The sequence below is a fragment of the Dasypus novemcinctus genome, chromosome 3, assembly GCF_030445035.2.
Source record: "Dasypus novemcinctus isolate mDasNov1 chromosome 3, mDasNov1.1.hap2, whole genome shotgun sequence".
Classification (NCBI taxonomy): Eukaryota; Metazoa; Chordata; class Mammalia; order Cingulata; family Dasypodidae; genus Dasypus; species Dasypus novemcinctus.
The window spans coordinates 177,897,846-177,917,627 of record NC_080675.1 but is presented as its reverse complement, the minus strand read 5'-3'; the positions used below and the strand labels follow the sequence as shown (position 1 = coordinate 177,917,627).

The following is a 19,782-nucleotide window of genomic DNA, read 5'->3' as shown; positions in this document are numbered from 1 at the left end:
GCTCATCTACATCGCAGGGCTACTTCTTCTCTGTTCATTTGGTCCCCCTTTCCCTTCTTTCCACAGGGCCCTCCCTAATAAACAGGCTTTATGTCTTACGTCTTAGGGGCTGCTTCCTGAAGAAATCAACCAGTCGAGTTTTAAAGACTATTCTTCCCCCTAATTTAAACTTGTTAAACTTCACTCAGAACTCCAGGAATTCATGAGAAACAGAAAATATACAGCATAATATTATTTTCTTTCCCCAAATGGAAACATCCTGTAAATAAACTTGCCTCCTATCCCAGGTTTAGAAACATTGGTAATTCAGTTTACGAAAGAGGTGTGTTTTGGTGTGTTGACATGTGATCTTTATTTAAAACGTAAAGAGCTTTATTGAAACAAGCCAGGCCATCACTGTTTAAAAGTTGACTTCTTTATTCTGAGAGACATATGGGAGATGTTCTCATCAATTTCTATAGGATTTTGACTTACAGGATCATATCACAAGAGGCTTCTCCTATCTAACAGTTGTTGGGCTATACAGCAGCATTTTCTTGCCATCTGGAGGAGCTTTCATTCCCAGGTGTTTGGAGGCTTCCCAGGGAACTTCTTTGGACACTTCAGAGTGATGCCCGAGATCTGAGCAGGTTCCCGCGGGGCTGTTCCCAGGGGCTGCATGCAGGAGTGCTACCGCGGCAAAGTGGCTGATAAGTGGGCCTTCATGCTGGGCTCTGAGGGCTACTTGGACCTCAAGGGGTTGTTTTCAAAAAAGAAATAAGCAGTGAATATAGTGCCAAGAAGTAAAAATGTGGAATATAAAAAATATATTAAAAACGTGAAAAAAGTAAATGGTAACCAAAATTTTGTCCAAGATATAACTGGATGGTTCACATCAACTGTTCAAAAATGTGAAATAGTATTTACCAACAGTTGATCCTAAGTGAGGATGGAGTTTCTATTCATTAATACTGGTTGAAGCTACTTTTTATTTTGGGACTTCCCAGGGACATAAAAATATAAATAATCTTCAGGCAGCCAAACCCAAGACAATCTTTAGGATGACAGCATGTAAAACTCTATTAAAGAAACTTTTGGGGAAGCGGATGTGGCTCAAGCAATTGGGCTTCCATTTATCATACAGGAGGTCCAGGGTTCGCTACCCAGGGCCTCCTGGTGAAGGTGAGTTGGCCCGTGTGGCGAGCTGGCCCATGCGGGAGTGCTGCCCCACGCAGAAGTGCTGGCCCATGCGGAGAGCTGGTGCAGCAAGATGACGCAACAAAAAGAGACACAGAGGGCAGACAGTAAGAGACTAAGCAGACCAGGGAGCAGAGGTGGTGCAAGAGGATGATCGCCTCTCTCCCATTCCGGAAGTTCCAGGATAAGTTCCCAGAGCTGTCTAATGAGAATAAAAGTACACAAAGAAGAACACACAGTGAATGGACACAGAGAGCAGACAATGGAGGGAGGGGGAAAAATAAATAAATAAATCTTAAAAAAAAACCACAACAAACTTTTGTGGGAGCAGATGTGGCTCAAGTGGTTGAGCGCCCACCTCTGACATGGGAGGTCCTGGGTTTGGTTCCCAGTCCCTCCTGAAAAAACAAAAACAAACAAGCAAAACAAATGAAAAGAACCAACTCAGGGAAGCCTGTGTAGCTCAGTGATCGTGCACTGCTTCCCAAATATTAGGTCCCAGAGTCAATCCCCAGTACCTCAAAAAACAAAAAACAAAAAATAAAACAAAACAAACCACCAAACTTTTGTGACTGATATATAGAAGTAAAAGGAGAAGAATTTAAAAGTTTTAATGTAATTTATTTTTAGTATTAATAATTATATTTTTAAAAGGTGACATCACATTAAAGGTACCAATAGGAAATATAAGTGTAAATGTTATATATATACTTTGCATTATTTATACAATTTTATACACATAACCCTATATACACTATTCAATAATCTCCAGAGAAAATACTTACAATCTATTTATGTAGACAGTGGACACCAGTTTTTTAAAATGAATTAAAATAAAAAGATTTCCATTTCTCAAATGTAAGTGGCAGAAATATAAATATGTGACGATTAATTCTTGAGGTATTTATTACATTTTAAGATATTTAACTTTGCTCCATGCCAGCCATAAGCGATAGTGCAAGAGATTCCACTGTAGGAAAAATAAGTTTAAAAAAACAAATTGAAATATTTGAGAATGTTTGAATAATACTTTAATAAATTAAAACATGAAAAGTATTTAAAGATGCTTTCTATTTTAAAATACTGATATTTAAAAATTATTTTTAAAATTTTTATACTTTATTAAAGATGACAACCTTCATTTATTAAATACAAATTCAAAATGTAAATACGATTTACTCCTATTTGATAACTTTAATTTTAAAAACACAAAATCTCGGCATTTCACTGAACAAACCACATTTGTCCCATATGTCAGAAAATCTGTGATCTGTTCAAAACAAAATGCCATATTCCATCCTATGATAGGAAATCTACTTGCATAACACTCACCAATGCAAAAATGAACAAATGCATTGTTTCTTCTAACTCAATTCTAAGACATTATTTTTTAAAATGTTCAACTACTTTTAATAAGTATACCACATTCTGAATATGCACGAATGGGAAGAGATTAATCGTGCATACTCTTAAAAAAGAGTAGAGATTAGGGTTTATTGGTGGATGGGGGAGAGGTAAGGGAAAATGTCTGTAAAAAATCAATAAGTAAATACAGAAATAAAATAAGAGTCCTTCCCCAAATTCCATAAGACCAATATTAAATAAATCTTTGAGCATTTTATAGGTAATTTCTACAATAGTTTACTTTCAAGGGGATTCTGTTTGCCTGTGTGAATTCACATTATATAATTGTGGAGAGAGTTAGAGACGCTGAGGAAAAGGCATTTTCTGACTCTTTGTCATGTGTTAGGGATCCTGCAATACATCAAAATTGTGTGGACTCATTGTCATTTTTAAATAACTGTGATCTATATTATATTTTCCTGACTATTGACACACTGTGGTTTATAAAGCCATAGGGATATTCAATGGTAAAGAGTAATTTTCAAAAATAAATATCATTTTCCACATTAAAAAAAAAAGAGTTGTGCAGACACTGCTTAGACCTCTCTGTTTGCTGGGATTAAACAGCTCTCTCTTCTGGGACTCACAGCTCTCTTTGTCTACTTCACACACTATTTTCAGAACTATCAGGCCCACATTTCCTGGAGATAAGAGGCAGCCTTGGGAGTTTTAAAACCGCTAAAAAACAAACAAAAAACCCCCCAAACACCTCTAGCTTTTGAAAAGGAATAGTGACAAAGCGGTAAAATATGACAGAAACCTATTCTGCCATGTGCTTTATTTGATAATAATAGTTTAAGGAATATTTAATAATAGTTTTAGGAATCCACTGGTATAATGAGTGTTAAACTAGAAAGCAAGATCATTAGACTTAATGCTTTATTTAGAATTCATATTCACCCACTGCAGTATTATTCTTAAAAACAAACAAACAATTCAATCATGACACAACACCCAAGGGCTTTTCAGGCTTTTAAAAATGGTGAAATATTCTATTTCTTTATGGGATTAGTACAACAACAACCTATAGATTTAGTTACAAGAAAATATGAAAGTAGTAATATTTTAACATGATGTACTTACGATGGGGAAAGGATCCTCTACAGACAGCTTTGTTTAAAATGGTTACGAGAAACATATGGCAGTTTTTAAAATCTGACTCCATTTTCTCTATAGATTCCATTCTGAGAAAGAAAGTAAATTTCAGTTCATGATTGGGTGTAATTTCAGATCTACCTTAGTAACATTACTTACAGTCCCAAGTCTACAGATTAGGTTAGAAAATAAAGTACAGAAGTTTGAACCTTTCTTTAAAATAAGGTTTTTCAAAATGTACTAGGACAAGGGTCACTGGGATATAAAATTCTGCTGTTTGGGCATAGTACTTAATTCTGGAATTAGGACAACTGGGGTTTTCCTCCTTTTGATTATACATTTTCATATTTTATTTTTTTATAAACAGAGTCTTTTGAAAACCTTGAATTTTGAAATTTTTCTTAAAAAAGTTTTTGTTGCAGGAAATATTGCACATACACAAGAAAGAGCAACAACTTTCAGGTACTCACTACCCAACTTTAACCATCATCTACCCACAGCCAACTGTACTTAAACCCCTTACACCCACTTTTAGAAGCAAATTTGATGCAGCGTAGCATTTCATCCTTAAATATTTCACTGCATACACATTAGAGATAAACACTCCCTTTATAACATAGCCACAATACCATTTGCTGAAAAATACTTAACGATTCTTTAATATCATTAAATAATCAGTGTTCAAATCTGTCACACTGCTTGATCCTTTTGTCAAAAAGAAGTGTGAATAAGGATCCAATTAAATTCCATAACTGCAACTGATTTGATTTGATTCTTAAGGATGCCTCGCTTTCAGCTTTTTTCTTACATTTCTTAAAGAAATGAAACCATGTAATTTATCAAAGCATATGGAGCCAAGTCACTATATTTTCTCTCCCATCCCATAGTGCATACACAGTAAGCGTTAGAGTGCATACACAGTAAGCTTTTTATGACAAGAGAAATATGTTTTACACATTTTGAGACAGCAATAATAGACTTCTATTATCATCCCTATGTTATGAAATCACTATCTTCTTAATTTTTTCATTTAGAGTATGAAACTCTTAACGTCCTTATAGACAAGTACTAAATACATGCTGTTACTGTAAAAACCTAGTAAACCAGCCATGCATTTTTATTTCAGGGAAGGGATAGCAGCATGATTACAGTAATGTCAAAAACAAGACAGGCACAAAATATTTATCTGTACATTCACGTTAACAGTAGAGGATGGTACTGCTGCATAGGAAGAACCCTGGGTCTTCAACTGTACTCTGACCTGAGGGCATTTGTTTTCCCATTATGACAGGTGTGAATAACAAACACTAAAAAGTAAGATAAACATCTTCAGAGTTCACCCCAAATACACCATTTTGGACAGTAATCTAGCATAATGTCCAGAGCTTGCTTTAAAATAACTCAGCATGTGCGAGTGGAAGCGTGAGGCAGACACAAAACAACTGGCCCTGCTGACGCTGGGCGATGGGTGCGTGGGGACTTGCTACCTGGTGTCTATTTCAAAGTATCCAAAATAAAAATTTAGTAAAACCTAAACAACAAAACAGGAATATCGTCTAAGAATATCTGCTTGTCCTGATGAAAAGACTCTGGATTTTTCTTACTGTTTGCCTCTCATAAAAGACTCACAAGTCTTGACGCTGCCTAGTTCAGGTGAACAAGGAAGCCGCTGAGAGGGAAGGAGAAATGGCCACAAGGTCTCGTACTTACTTCCAAGCCCCGAGACCCGCCTGCCAACCGTCTGCAAACATGAGAGCCAAATTCAACACCTTCATGATGGCTTCTTTCACAAAGCTAACCTGGAAATTAAAGTCATGGATGTAACATGGATTCTACATTTTTTTTTGGAATCTGACACCAACATTTTCTACCTAATTTAAATGAGCCACAGAAAAAGATCATTAGCCACCCAATGAACACCTCCTCTGTATAAAGCAAGGAGCTAGGTTCTGAACACGACTGTTCAGAACAGGCCCGTGTACTTACTACGCCCACAGAGGGACACTGAGCAACAGAGCCCAACCAACAGCGCAAACGACAATTCCAGGGATGGCCCCTTCAGTTCACCAATGAAACGGGCCAAGCAATTCCAAAGGAGGTAATATTATTCAATGCCATACATTCACACTATACTGGATGCCCTTTTGACTAAAACTGCAAATACAATTTTCCCAGTGACTCCAAGCATGAGGCAGTGAGGGCACAGTGAGTGCAGTCTGTCACAACAGTTCTCATCTGCTTCTCTTAGATACTATTCTAAGTAAAGTGACAAAATTTTTTAACCAAATTTGATCTGGTCCTTCCTTAGAAAATGTTTCTGCAGAAAAGCAGCTTAATAATTATAAAATTCCAGGGAGCGGATATGGTTCAAGTGATTGGGTGCCTGCTTCCCACACAGGAGGTTTTGGGTTTGATGCCTGGCACCTCCTAAAAAAAACCCAAAAAAGCAAAACAACAGTCAAAACAAATGAAAAAACAACCCAGTCAGGGGAGCCGATGTGGTTCAGTGGTTGAGCGCTGGCTTCCCACATACAAGGTCCTGGGTTCAATCCTAAGGCCTGGTTTAAAAAAAAAAATCCCAAAGCAGATTAACTTCTGCCTAGCTTCATTTACAGGCTCAGTAGCCAAGTTTCCAGGCAACAGCTCATGTACCTTTTCTCTTAGCAGACATCGATCATGAATGGTTGACAAATATCTATAGTGAATTTTAATCAGCTGATCTAAATCTTTGGCTTCCTCGACTTGATGCTGAAACTCCAGCCCTGTACTGTGAAGAATCTTTGAAAAGAAAGATGAGAAGTTTGATCAGCAGAATTCTCCTCTGAGGACTTGTGTGCCATACACAACATTTTTAGCTAACCTCTCCTACTCCTCTGAAGGCCTCCCTTCAACAATTATGTCTGTAAAGTTTCATAAAGTATTGCTCTTTAAGAATACTCTGGCATTCTTGGGGGTCAGTCTTTAGGGACATCCACATACATAGGTGAAGGACTACCAGACTGCTCCTTACGGGGTGAGGGACGTAAAGTAGAATCATATAAAAAATGCAAGGTGGAACTTAAATGATCTGATTTTGTTATAAATGAAAGTATTATTTTTATAATACAAATAATTACACTGAAATTTTTTTACAATGAATTATGTTTTTATAAGTCCAAAATGTACTTCAAACAGAAAACAAAGTACGAAAAAAACGTAAACTTCTATCATTTTCAATAATTAAGCATTTAGGCCCAGCCACTGAAGGGTGCTTGTGCAGTCCTGGGAGCAGAGAGCTTCCCTGCTACATCCATCATGTCCAAAACAGGCTTCAAGTGCTCACTTCATCCAAACATGATGGAGTTTAGAACTGAGACTCCAGAATGGCTAAAAATGAGTTTATTTATTTTTTAAACAAAATTTAAATCCCAAATGGGTAGTACTGTTCTGTAATAACACTACTATTTGTTCAAATATTTGAACTCCTCTCAGAACTTTCCCTAGAAACGGTTTCACAATGCTGTTACTAAAAATTGAAGTCATTTTCCAGGGAGTTCTGCCACACTGATGAAATTTAAACTAATATACATGTACCAAGTTCTGAAGGTGATTCCAAAAGAGGAGCTCTGGGTACTATGTCCACCCAAAGGAATGACCAGAAAGGAAGGACAGCAGGCTCGGTCTTCTGGATACACACGCTGGGTGTAGCAAACATGTTAGAATCAAAACTTTACAGTCCTATTTTGACACCTACATAGCCTGGAAGTAAGTTTTGGGATCCCCTGTACTTATAAATCTATTTACAGGTCATTCTTTAGGATTAACTGTACGTAAGGCAACAGAATGGGGGTAGATGGACAGGCACAAACCCTAGTCATGATGTAGTTGTGCAAGCTGTTCACAAAATGCATGAGCTTCACTCTTAAGAGGAACATTCGATGAATCTGCTGTCTTATTGGTTCCTTCTGTGGTCCAAACTGAGCGACTGTGCCTGGTTCATGGAGAAATCCTTTAAGTTGTGGTTTCTCTGCAGTACTAACCAGCTCTAGACAAGATGAGAAGAGCCAAGTGGGTGGAAAGAGCACTGCTAAAACCCCCCTCACCTTCTTGCACAGTGCAAGTGGTTACTGACACTGCGAAGTACAGCGACAAAGGCGGAGAAGCGGTCCTGATTTCAGGGTCTTTAGAAGGTGAAGTAGGGAAAAGACATATCACCTTTATTTTCAGTCACAAAAAGTGCAAATGCAAAGTCTCAGTAATGTGTCATTAAAAGATTTACATAACCTAGGAGTATTTATTCTGGCTGAAATACTAATCAAGTTACTGCCCTTCAAAGCTCTATGTACAACTTCCTAGCATTTCATTCAAAGAAGGTAATTCAGATATCTGTAAAACTACTGCTAGAAATATGTCATTTTAGCATTTGTGTAATCTTAAGACCACTAATTTTCCCTTTCAGGGCTAAAATTAAACTCATAATTTTACCTGTTGAAAACAAATCTTACCACCAAATAGCAAAACATCCAGACTATATTTTGCCCACTTTATTTGCAATAAAAGAAGGAATACTTGATTATAAATTTTTTGACATTCCAAACTTATAACAATGTCCACAGGCCATGGGACCTATGAGAACAAAATAAAACAGAAAAAAAACAAAAGAAACTTAGAACAGAAAGTAATCTATTACTTGCATGTTTTAATTTTAATAGAAAACAATGTTCTTCAGCCCGTACCTTATAGCTCAGAGTCAGACCATCTAAGATATGAACAGGGAGCTTCTTCTTAGTTGTGTCAACATTTTCAAAAGATATAGAGAGACTAAATAAAAGAAATTCAGTTTTAGCTTGTGAGAGAACTATGTTCCTAAAAAAAACTGTTCTCTTAAAAAAAAAAACACAAAACATTAGCATTTTAACATTATTCTATTTACACGCTATTTACTATACTCCAAAAAAAGATATGGCAATTTCATGAAAATAATACAACTATTCCAATAAATGTATATTTTCTAGCATATATTTCAGAACACAAATTTGGTTTTAGGAATAAGGAAGAGAAGCAAAAATTTTAAGTAACAGGTTTGGCTATAAAAGAGTTGAGATACTTCACAATGTTAATACATTAACTAGAAAAAAACGTGAACTCAGAGAAGAAGATATAAAGTGGCAGCTTAATTCTGGTAAATTTGAGGCAAGAGGCTCAGAAAATGGAGCTCTTTGTTCAGGTTCAAGGATGGAGACTTGTTCTTCTCACCTTGGGGAGGAATGAGAAGAGGGGCATGTGGCCAGAGTGGCCTCTACTGTGAGCTGTGTTGTGACAAGCTCTGGGCTTTGAGAGCTTACCCTTGTTAGGAGCTGAGATTGGGGGTCTGCTTCTAAAGCAAAGTGTCACAGACTGCGTCATCCACTTAGTCCTAATTCAGCTCTGAATATGATTTTCAATAGAAAGAAACAGCGGACAGGAAACATCCACGTGCCAGGTGTACAGAAGTGCTTCATGTGTCCTTAGCCAATTTATTCCTGACTACAGTCCTGTCAGTGGTTACTGAGAAACTGCATTAATGCCCCCAAGGGGGAAGCGGCTGTGGCTCAATCAGCTGGGCTCCCGTCTACCATATGGGAGGCCCTGGGTTCAAGTCCTGGGGCCTCCTTGTGAAGGCAAGCTGGCCCGTGTACCACGGAGAGCTGACACAGCAAGCTGACACAACAAGGGAGACAAGCAGACACAGAAAAAAAAAAGCCCCCATGGTTACAGAGGTATTAAGAGATGGTAAGGGTTGATGTTTGGATGCATATAATGGGCAGTTCAAAATGTAAGGCATGGTAGGGAGTTAGCCTGAAAACCAGCACATGTCATGAATGATCTAGCTAGCTCCTTAGGCGCCTGCTCATCATAGTCTGTTATATCTTGCTAGTGGGAGTGAGGAAAAATAACAGCATTCATGCCTATAGCACTGTTACCTCTTGCTGGTGTGAATTAGAAAAGATACATCCTTTATGAAGAATCTGGTAACCAAAATTACATATGCGTTCACCATTTGACCCAGCAACCCCATTCTGGAATATACTCCAAAGGTACACTTGGCAAAAATATGAACTGTTATGCACAAGGCTATTCATTCCATAAATGCCAAAAGAAGAGAAACCCAAATGTCCGTCAGGGAGAACAGCTGAGTAATCTCATGCAGTACTATCTGCTGGAAAAGGACTGAGGACAGGATCTCCATTCTGTAAGGAGCAGGTCAGGGACATGCTAAACACGTGCTTAAAAAAACCAGCAGGTGTTGGAGAGTGTGCACTGCACGCTACTTTTTGTGCAACATGTGAGGGGGAAAAGGAATATATACATGTATGTTTTGGTTTCAAAAAATAAACAAGGAAGGAGAAAACAAAATCTCATACAAATCATTATCTACAGGGAAGGGAAAGACAAAGACAGGGATAGAAACAGAAGTCAGGGAAACGGACTTTGGCCCAGTGCTTAGGGTGTCCGTCTACCACATGGGAGGTCCGCGGTTCAAGCCCCGGGCCTCCTTGACCCATGTGGAGCTGGCCCATGCGCAGTGCTGATGCGCACAAGGAGTGCCCTGCCACGCAGGGGTGTCCCCCGCGTAGGGGAGCCCCATGCGCAAGGAGTGCACCCATAAGGAGAGCCGCCCAGCGCGAAGGAGGGAGCAGCCTGCCCAGGAATGGCGCCGCCCACACTTCCCGTGCCGCTGACGACAACAGAAGCGGACAAAGAAACAAGACACAGCAAAAAGACACAGAAAACAGACAACCGGGGGAGGGGAGGGGAATTAAATAAATAAAAATAAATCTTAAAAAAAAAAAAAAAGAAACAGAAGTCAGACTTCCCTAAAAGTATCTTTTTAAACAATGATTTTGACTTAAGAAACATAAGAAATAATACGATATTTTACATAATTGAAAAACAAAAGCAATTCCTAAAAGTAGAAAATAAACAGATGAACCTGACGTTATATCATATTGGTTGTATATCCACAGAGGATTATTTCAAGTGCACTTGAAATAACAGGATTTTGACCATGCAAAAGTACACACACACAAATCACAAGGACATTTGAAATTCTCATTGGGCTTATTCTCGTTACTTTCAAACTATCATTATTAAAGGATAAGATGAGTAAATATGTTAATATGCAAGAGAAGGGATACGGAGGAATATCAAAGAAGTAAAACCCTATAATCTTAAATATAAATGGAAATATCAATACGAGCATACAGATTTTCTTTCCTACATATATACTAGCTCTGTCTACTCAGAGTCAAGAAGCAGTGACAATCCAGTACTCATAAATACCCTAGCATCCAGAGTGAGGGCTTTTAAAGCCATTAAAGCAATAGAACCAGCTCTCCTGGGCGACATGTCTGATTCCAGGCCCAGGGCAGCAAGTTTACAGGATGAGGCCAGGAAGCAAGGAAAGCACCCCAGAACACTGAGGTGAAGGGAGGGGATTCCCTCTGGATGGTGGGGATGGTCTGAGCAACAAAAAAAAGAGTAACTACAATGGACTGAAATGCATTACATGTAACACAATTCCTCAGTTTCTACTGATACTGAAAAAGAAAAAAGTCTTGCTGTCCCCTCTGGGGTTGCTGGGCACTAACTCCTAATCTATTTTTTTTTTTTAATTATTTATTTTTTAAATTACATTATGAAAAATATGAGGTCCCATTCAACCCCACCGTCCCCCGCCCCCCACTCCCCCCACAGCAACACTCTCTCCCATCATCATGACACATCCATTGCACCTGGTAAGTTCATCTCTGAGCATCACTGCACCCCATAGTCAATGGTCCACATCATAGCCCAGACTCTCTCACGTTCCATCCAGTGGGCCCTGGGGGGATCTATAATGTCCCGTAATTGTCCGTGAAGCACTATCCAGGACAACTCCACGTCCCGAAAACGCCTCCACATCTCATCTCTTCCTCCCGTTCCCCACACCCAGCAGCCACCATGGCTACCGTTCCCACACCCATTCCACATTTTCTCTGTGGACATTGGATTGGTTGTGTCCATTGCACATCTATGTCAAGTGAGGGCTTAGATTCCATATGGGTACTGGATGCACTTCTCCCGCTTCCAGTTGTAGACACTCTAGGCTCCATGTTGTGGTGGTTGACTTTCTTCAACTCCATGTTAGCTGAATGGAGTAAGTCCAATAAATCAAAGTGTAGGAGCTGAAGTCTGTTGAGGCTCTGGGCCTGGGTGTCATATTATCAGTCCAGAGATTCAAATCCCCTACATATATCTTAAACCCAGCACCGACTACAATTCCAATAAAGTAGCATGCAAGTCTTGTGAAAAGAGATCCCCTCTGAGTCCAATTCCATCACGCAGAAACACCAGGTCCAAAGAAGGGCTATCTGTCATGGCAGTGAACCCACTAACTCCTAATCTAAATGTCCACTGAGGGGGGAGCGGATTTGGCCCAATGGATAGGGCGGCCGCCTACCACACGGGAGGTCCATGCGCAGTGCTGATGCGCTCAAGGAGTGCCCTGCCACACAGGGATGTCCCCCGTGTAGGGGAGCCCCACACGCAAGGAGTGTGCCCCGTAAGGAGAGCCGCCCAGCACAAAAAAGTGCAGCCTGCCCAGGAATGGCGCCACCCACACGGAGAGCTGACGCAGAGAGATGACCCAACAAAGAGAGACACAGATTCCGGGTGCTGCTGACAAGAATACAAGCAGATACAGAAGAATACACAGCGAATGGACACAGAGAGCAGACAACTGGGGGGGACGGGGGAGGGTGGGGAAGGGGAGAGAAATAAATAAAAAAATAAATCTTAAAAAAAAAAAAATGTCTACTGAGGGACAAGGGCCCAGCAATCACCTGCTTTTACTAGAGAGACTTGTATTTTGTTGTAAGCAAATAATTGGTGAAAATTCTGTTTTTATGGGAGAATCAAGGTAATAAAAGAATGATATAAAAATAAGAAGAATTAGAAAATTACTGGATTATGATTATCAATGATTACAGTGATTGTCAATGGCTTCCCAAACCATAAGGCGAGATGCTAACCGGATGGATCTTCACATGGACCCTGGACCTGGGGCAGCATGAGAAGTGGAGGACCCACCTGCAGGGACCTCCTGACTAGATGCAGCAGGAAAATACTCCTTCCAGAAATAAAACCTCAGTCACACCATCAATTTACAGGAAGACTAGGAAATAGAGCTACATGTTAAACAAAACCACAAAGATACACTCGGTACAAGCAAACCAATGACACTAAGGAAAAAGGAAGAATAACTACAGATTCGTATAAGCCAGGCTGGACCTGATGGAAACAGCCGTCTGTGCAATGCCATTTGTGAGACTTTGGGGTAGACTGAACACTGTCTGCACAGGGATGATGATAAGAGTCACTATTATAGCTGGACGTGGTAATTTACAATTGTACTGGAAAAAAGGTGAAATGATACATGTATCAGGAATTGCTTTAAATTATTTCTGCCCACCTACTCCCAAGCTGGGGGGATAGATAAACTAAGAATGGCAGAAAGTTGAAGGCTGTTGAAGCTAGGAATGTGGAGTTCACTGTACATGTCTCTCTAGTTTTGTGTGAGAACTTTAGTTTTAGATTTTAAAAAAATTTGTATAAGAACTTTTCTACCGTAAAGTTAGAAACAATCAAGAGCGTTTCCAAGTAGCAAATACAGAATACTAGCCATTAAAATATAATGTATACTGGCACAAAAAGCCCCACTCGCCCCCCAAAAATAAAAACTGCCCATCAGAATCAGAAATCAGTCCTGACAGACCAGGAATGAAGGCAGTGTTGACGAGTCTGGCTCTGAGGAAAAGATGGAAGGCTTTTATTACCTTGATTCTCCCCTAAGAACAGAATTTTCCTCTATTATTTGGTTACAACAAAATGCAAGTCTCTCTAGTGAATGCAGGTGATTGCTGGGCCCTTGTCCCTCAGTGGACATGCTGATAAGTAGTTATTGCAGTGAGAGGGGGCCCTGCCATCTCTTGCAGAGCGAGGCCACAGGAAGGCAGTGTCCTGGGCAAAAAGCCCTGCTGAGGACAATGACGGAGCAAGACCAAGAGAGGACAACAAAAGGTGCTGTACGCAGAGAGGGTGAGCCTGGTACAGATGCAGATGAGCTGTCACCTGGGGTGCACTGGTCAAGGTTTCAGTGGTCTCTGTGCTCTCCAGGACCAGAAAACGAAGGCATCTGATGAGAGGACTTCAGTATGAGAAGACACATCTCAGGCCTTGGAGCCGCACGGGCTCCAATTCTGACGCTGCAGTTATGTAACTAAGACGATCTAAACCATGAAACAGATCATATAAGAGGGACTCTGTAGTTAGTACAAGACAGTAACCTCCTAGAGCGACTGAGATAATGAAGTACTACCTTATCTGGCGCATAAGAAGGGTGAATATGAGCATCACTAATATATTTTCAAAGGGCCGCCGAGGAAACAGAGAAAAGAAGCTGAGCAGGGATATGAACAGGAAAAAGGACAGCCAAGCAGCAAGTAAGGTGAAGCTTCTACTCTACAAACTTAGTGGCAGCAATCCAGAGACCTGGCTGAGCTGCTCGGCAGGCGGACTAGCAGGGAGGAAACGTGGCGGGCTGGCCCACCACTAGGACTAAGCCAACGTGGCAGCTAGGAAACGTGCAGCTGCCCCACTAAGTTGAAGGTCGTACTTCCACCTGACCTGGGCTGGCCTTGGGATTGGTGAAGTGTGGGTTTGCTCTTGGAGTCCAGGCCTCCAGAGTCCTGTGGGTCTTCCTTGCTCTGTCTCAGAATGCTGCCCACAACTGCCCTGGAAGGGAGCCAGCGTGGCCTACTGGAGAACAGGCCCATGGAAAACGGAGGCACCATGGCAAACGGCCAGCGCCAGTGGCCAGTCACGGGGGAGGCCGGGCACTGGACCTAGCAGGGGCCAATCATCCTGACTGTGGGATCCAATCCCATCATTTTTTTTCACTTTAGTGAGTGATATTGGGCAAGTCACTTAAATACCATTTGCCTCGATTTCCTAATTTGTAAATATTAGTGATAATTCACAGGACTAGTGTGAGGATTAATGTAAGATTACTTATATATATAAATTTATAAGAGTTCTGGGTACACTGTTGATAGTATTTTAAATAAAAAGTGCCTCACGTATCTTACCGTGAACTATCTTCAGGATAACGCTGTCCTACTGCTTCTTGGAGTTGGACATTAAGAAAGGACACATTCTGCCACGTTTCTTTTTCTCTTATTTTATCGAAAATTGATGTGTAGAAGTCATACATGGTATCACCACCTTCCATTAAGAAAAAATTTCTCATGGCCTGCAAGTACTCTACCAACCTGAATGGGGAGAAAAACAACCAATAGAAAGATCTTAAATTCTTAAGACAGGACTCTAAATCAACACCAGCTTTTGTATACTACCATTTTTAGTGAAACAGGTTTACACTCCAAATTTACTAAAACAGAAATACTAATTAATACCTCTTAAAGACTTTTTAGACAATAAAATTAGTATGTTTTACTTTAATAATCAGAAAAAAATAACTACCTTCTATGAACATTGTAGAAAGTTGGGCAAAGCCATAAGAGTATAACAACAAAATTAATCCCAATCCTACCAGCCATGCTGAATTTCTACTGTTACAATTTGGGATATTTCTATCTTATTTTTTTTTCTATGCATTAAACAATATATAGTTACTACTATAATATGTCTAGCTTTTTAAACTTTAAGAACATTTTATGTGGTTTAAAATTCAATTTTGGGAAGTGGACTTGGCCCAGTGAATAGGGCATCCACCTACCACATGGGAGGTCTGCGGTTCAAACCCCCGGCCTCCTTGACCCGTGTGGAGCTGGCCCACGTGCGGTGCTGATGCGTGCAAGAAGTGCCCTGCCATGCAGGGGTATCCCCCGTGTAGGGGAGCCCCATGCGCAAGGAGTGCGCCCCGTAAGGAGAGCCGCCCAGCGCGAAAGAAAGTGCAGCCTGCCCAAGAATGGCACCGCACACACGGAGAGCTGACACAGCAAGATGACCCAACAAAAAGAAACACAGATTCCCGGTGCCACTGATAAGGATAGAAGCGGTCACAGAAGAACACACAGCGAATGGACAGAGAGAGCAGACAACTGGGAGGGGGGAGGGAAGGGGAAAGAAATAAACTGAAAAAACAAATTTCAGTTTTAACAATATGTTGCATTAACTTTACAACACGATTTAAACAAGTCATCCCTTACTAAGCAGTTTCATGTTTTTCATTCTTATAGCAAACTTGGTGATGAGACTTTTTGTGCAACAAGCTTTTTCTCTATTTCTTTTGGGATAAATTGTTACAAACCAAAAAATTTTAGAACATAATTAAGGAAATATAGGTAGTTAAATGATACTCTCAAAAGAAAATTCTGTATTACATACCCCTGCTCTAATAAAAAGTAATCTGAAAACCCAGGTTTTAAATTATCCCTTCAACTGTTCTTAAAACACACTGACTCACAGATAAAAGACATGGCAAAGGACAGAGTTGGAGCTTTTTGATGCTGGAGTCTTGAGGTGGAGCCTGGGAAGTGAATACACAGGAGAAGAACACAGAGGAACAGAGAGATCTCCTTAGACATGATAGAAATGCCAGGGAGCGAGAGAGAGTTGGCCGCCTGATAGTCTGCAGCTGGTCTTGTGGAGAGAGGCAAAGCCTAGAGAGCCTCACAGTCTACAAGTGACCTTGTAGAGAAAACAGAGGACCTGAACCCAGGGAGAAATGAACCCCGAGAAGAGAGGAACCTGAGGCCGGAGAGAAGCAAGACCTGGGAAGACAGGAACCCAAGAAGCCTGAACCCTCACAGACATCAGCAGCCATCTTGCTCCAACACGTGGCAATAGACTTTAGTGAGGGAAGTAACTTATGCTTTATGGCCTGGTATCTGTAAGCTCCTACCCTAAATAAATACCCTTTATAAAAGCCAACAGACTTCTGCTATTATACACCAGCACCCCTTTGGCTGACTAATACACACATCGTTAACTACTAGTTCCAAAACTAATTTTTTTTTTTACCTGTAATCTTTTTTGAGGGTTTGCATGAGATTTCCACAGCAATCTAGATATTGCTTATCAATATGAGGATAGAGGCAAGATCTCAGCGTTAATTCAAAAGTCTGGCACGTCACAGATTCTGATGATCTATCCACACAGATGTCACCACCAGCAAATTTCTCATGGAAGTCACTCTGTTCCAAATACAACCTTTAAGATAAAAATTTTTATGAGCTGCTGTCAACAGCAAAACTCCAAAGTTTTACTTTTATCCTTAAGTCTTAAAATTACCAATCACTACAAACAGCAAATCTTTTTCCTCCAATCATCCTTTGAGTGAACCAGGCTGTCACAGCTGCCTGTGCCCTTAGGGCCAGGTGGTTGAGCTGGGTCTTCCTTGCCTTTAGGGCCACATTCTAAATGAAGACCATTAGACTGCATGGCACCATATTGTGCCTGTTACTTACTTATTTCCTTGGCCCAAGAGTTGAAACTACCCTGAGCCCAAGCCTCATTGTATGCAGAGGTAGCCTAATGCCAGCTGAACACTGTCTGTGAGTGAAAGCACTCTGTACAGCCTGAGGGCACAAAGGAAATAACAGGGCAAGTCTGTAGACTTCCACAAACAACAAGGAGGTCCAAGTAAACATATGAAGAGTAAGTTAACACAGTATCTTCTTGCACTCCTTTCATTAAAAAGGATAGGACACAAGTGTTTTTGTTTTTAAGGTTAGAAAATTCTACCTGGCAGAAATGTGCAGGTATGTCTCACCTTGCAAAGTTAATAGCCAGCAGTGGGTCATGAATATCATCCAATTCAAGGTGTCTTTCAGCAATGGACTGCATCTTAATTAGCTTCTCTTCAGTTGCCTGTTGCTCAGTAAGAACTTGTGGAGTGGAATCTTCTCCATGCCGGAGACGAGACTGTACAGATTCCAAAAAGAGAGTATACAAACTTTTTCTTTCTGCATCTGAAACATAAAGAAAAATGTAAGGTGTCTAGTATATAATGTTATATAATATCTCTTTAATAAGGCTGGATATTGTTCCTTTGGCCTGAGGGTCTATCACTGTTTTTTTTTAAGTTATTCATTTTTTTTTTTTACAGGTTTATTTTTATTTATTTCCCTCCCCTTCCCCCTTCATCCCCAGTTGTCTGCTCTCTGTGTCCATTTGCTGTGTGTTCTTCTGTGACTGCTTCTATCCTTATCAGCGGCACCGGGACCCTGTGTTTCTTTTTGTTGCGTCATCTTGCTGCATTAGCGTTCCCTGTGTGCGGCGCCATTCCTGGGCAGGCTGCGCTTTCTTTTGCGCTGGGCGGCTCTCCTTACAGGGCGCACTCCTTGTGCGTGGGGCTCCCCTGCGTGGGGACACCCCTGTGTGGCACGGCACTCCTTGCACGCATCAGCACTGCGTGTGGGCCAGCTCCACACGGGACAAGGAGGCCCTGGGTTTGAACCATGGACCTCCCATGTGGTAGGCAGATGCCATATCCACTGGGCCGAGTCTGCTTCCCTATCACTGTTTCTTTACCTATATTGTACAACTAACCATTTTTATAATCTGTTAAACAACTGCAAAGTTAATGGTTTAAATATTAAAAATTATAGGCTGAGTTTTTCTGAACAGAGTAATGCACTCAGCAAGATCCTATGGTTACACTAATAGGAGTCAGAATGTCGTTGGAGAAAACGCTTCCAATAGTGGTCTGGAAAGCTCATTATATTTTATTATTCATCGAATAGGAAATATTCCACAAAGTCACACCTATACCTTTCAAGCCTTATAAAACTGTGTACTGTTTAAATCGCAGACTAGAAATCATACCAAGATTTTCCTAAAATCTAGGATCAAGGCTGAACTGCTCATCAACAAATTCATGTCTGCCAGGGTCAATGGTCCTCAAGAGCTAAACATTGTACCACGTTGAGAACTGCCAGAGGATTATGTTTCAAAGGACCAGGGCTAGGAAATCAAGAGTAAGCAAAACACAGGTGGAAGTTACTATTGCTTCCTCTTCAGACACAGGATCAGAAGTTTCCTATGAAGATAAACTTTTTTTCAGTCAAGAGCAGCACAATCTATTAACATAACCGGTTTTGATAATTATAAAATTATAAAATAATTACACATCTCAGGATGACAAGCATAAACAGAGACTGAGGTCAGAGGCATGGAGGGGCACGCACCCCGGGCGGCTGCCTGGCTGGCGGCGCTCTCCGCGCACTGCAGATTCTTCAGCAGCTGCATGGACTTGCCGGCCATAATGATCTGCTTCAGCACCGGCTTGAGGAAGGACACCATGGTGTGCTGCCTGCTCGAGGGGCCCTGGTCACTACCGGAACTTGCGCTGGCGTTGTCACTCATTTTCTCCTCGTTTTCTGTCTTTTCTGATACACTATACAATGTGTAAGTTGCGTACCAAAAGTCTCTGTGATTTACTGGAACATTTTTGTTTCTACACAAAAATTCAAAAGGATTTTAAATTTAAACTTTTCTTCCTTAAAAATAGCAAAAGCAAAAGACAACATATCCATTCTAGTTTAGGTATGTTTTGCAGACATTCCAAAACTTACTTATCATATAATTAAATCATTATAAACTTACTTATACTAAAACTTAGTACTGAGTCAAATGGATAGCTATCAACAAAAACCATACATTTAAACAGACTGCATAATTTAAAACTGAGTTAAAGGGATGTAAACAGTGCTACAACTTTATCAGAAAGATCAATTAACAGAAGAGGAATCATAAATGGGTTGAGGTTTTATTAATTATTATATATAACTACTTGGGTAAAAATTCTGAGAAATGGATTGTTTTATATGTTTATAAAATAAATATGTACATTTTTTCATATCTTCTATTCTTCATAATTTATGTTGGGAATAGTTGAAGCCATTTGATTTACCTTAATTTGTTTTATGAGAAGTAGCATGCCTTTTAACAAGAGGTTTTAAGATTACAGAAACGTTATATCAAAAGTATGAGGGATTCCTATGTATCCTCTTCCCTCTCCTACATCAGCCCCTATTTTTTAAAATATAGCAGTACAATTTATTATGATGTGTCCATAAAATC

General features: G+C 40.3%; 1 protein-coding gene across 30 annotated transcripts in view; it reads right to left on the bottom strand.

Annotated features, from left to right (window-relative positions):
* Nucleotides 1-399: 399 nt before the first annotated feature.
* The window catches only part of TUBGCP5 (tubulin gamma complex component 5), a 43,895-nt gene continuing 24,512 nt past the window's right edge, over nucleotides 400-19,782 (bottom strand). For 9 of the 30 annotated variants that reach the window (XM_058294774.2, XM_058294775.2, XM_058294776.1 and 6 more), the window contains 12 exons: nucleotides 18,888-19,156; nucleotides 17,471-17,669; nucleotides 16,720-16,908; nucleotides 14,823-15,005; nucleotides 8,391-8,475; nucleotides 8,160-8,280; nucleotides 7,758-7,835; nucleotides 7,524-7,645; nucleotides 6,328-6,453; nucleotides 5,386-5,474; nucleotides 3,664-3,764; nucleotides 1,777-2,146 (listed from right to left, as the gene is read on the bottom strand). In XM_058294774.2, coding sequence (XP_058150757.1) covers nucleotides 2,100-2,146; nucleotides 3,664-3,764; nucleotides 5,386-5,474; nucleotides 6,328-6,453; nucleotides 7,524-7,645; nucleotides 7,758-7,835; nucleotides 8,160-8,280; nucleotides 8,391-8,475; nucleotides 14,823-15,005; nucleotides 16,720-16,908; nucleotides 17,471-17,669; nucleotides 18,888-19,156 — 1,609 coding nt within the window. In that variant the 3' untranslated portion in view covers nucleotides 1,777-2,099. Of the gene's footprint in view, nucleotides 731-1,776; nucleotides 2,147-3,663; nucleotides 3,765-5,385; nucleotides 5,475-6,327; nucleotides 6,454-7,523; nucleotides 7,700-7,757; nucleotides 7,836-8,159; nucleotides 8,281-8,390; nucleotides 8,476-14,822; nucleotides 15,006-16,719; nucleotides 16,909-17,470; nucleotides 17,670-18,887; nucleotides 19,157-19,782 lie in introns of those variants that run through there. The other 21 variants (XM_058294780.2, XM_058294778.2, XM_058294779.1 and 18 more) reach the window with 10 other exon arrangements.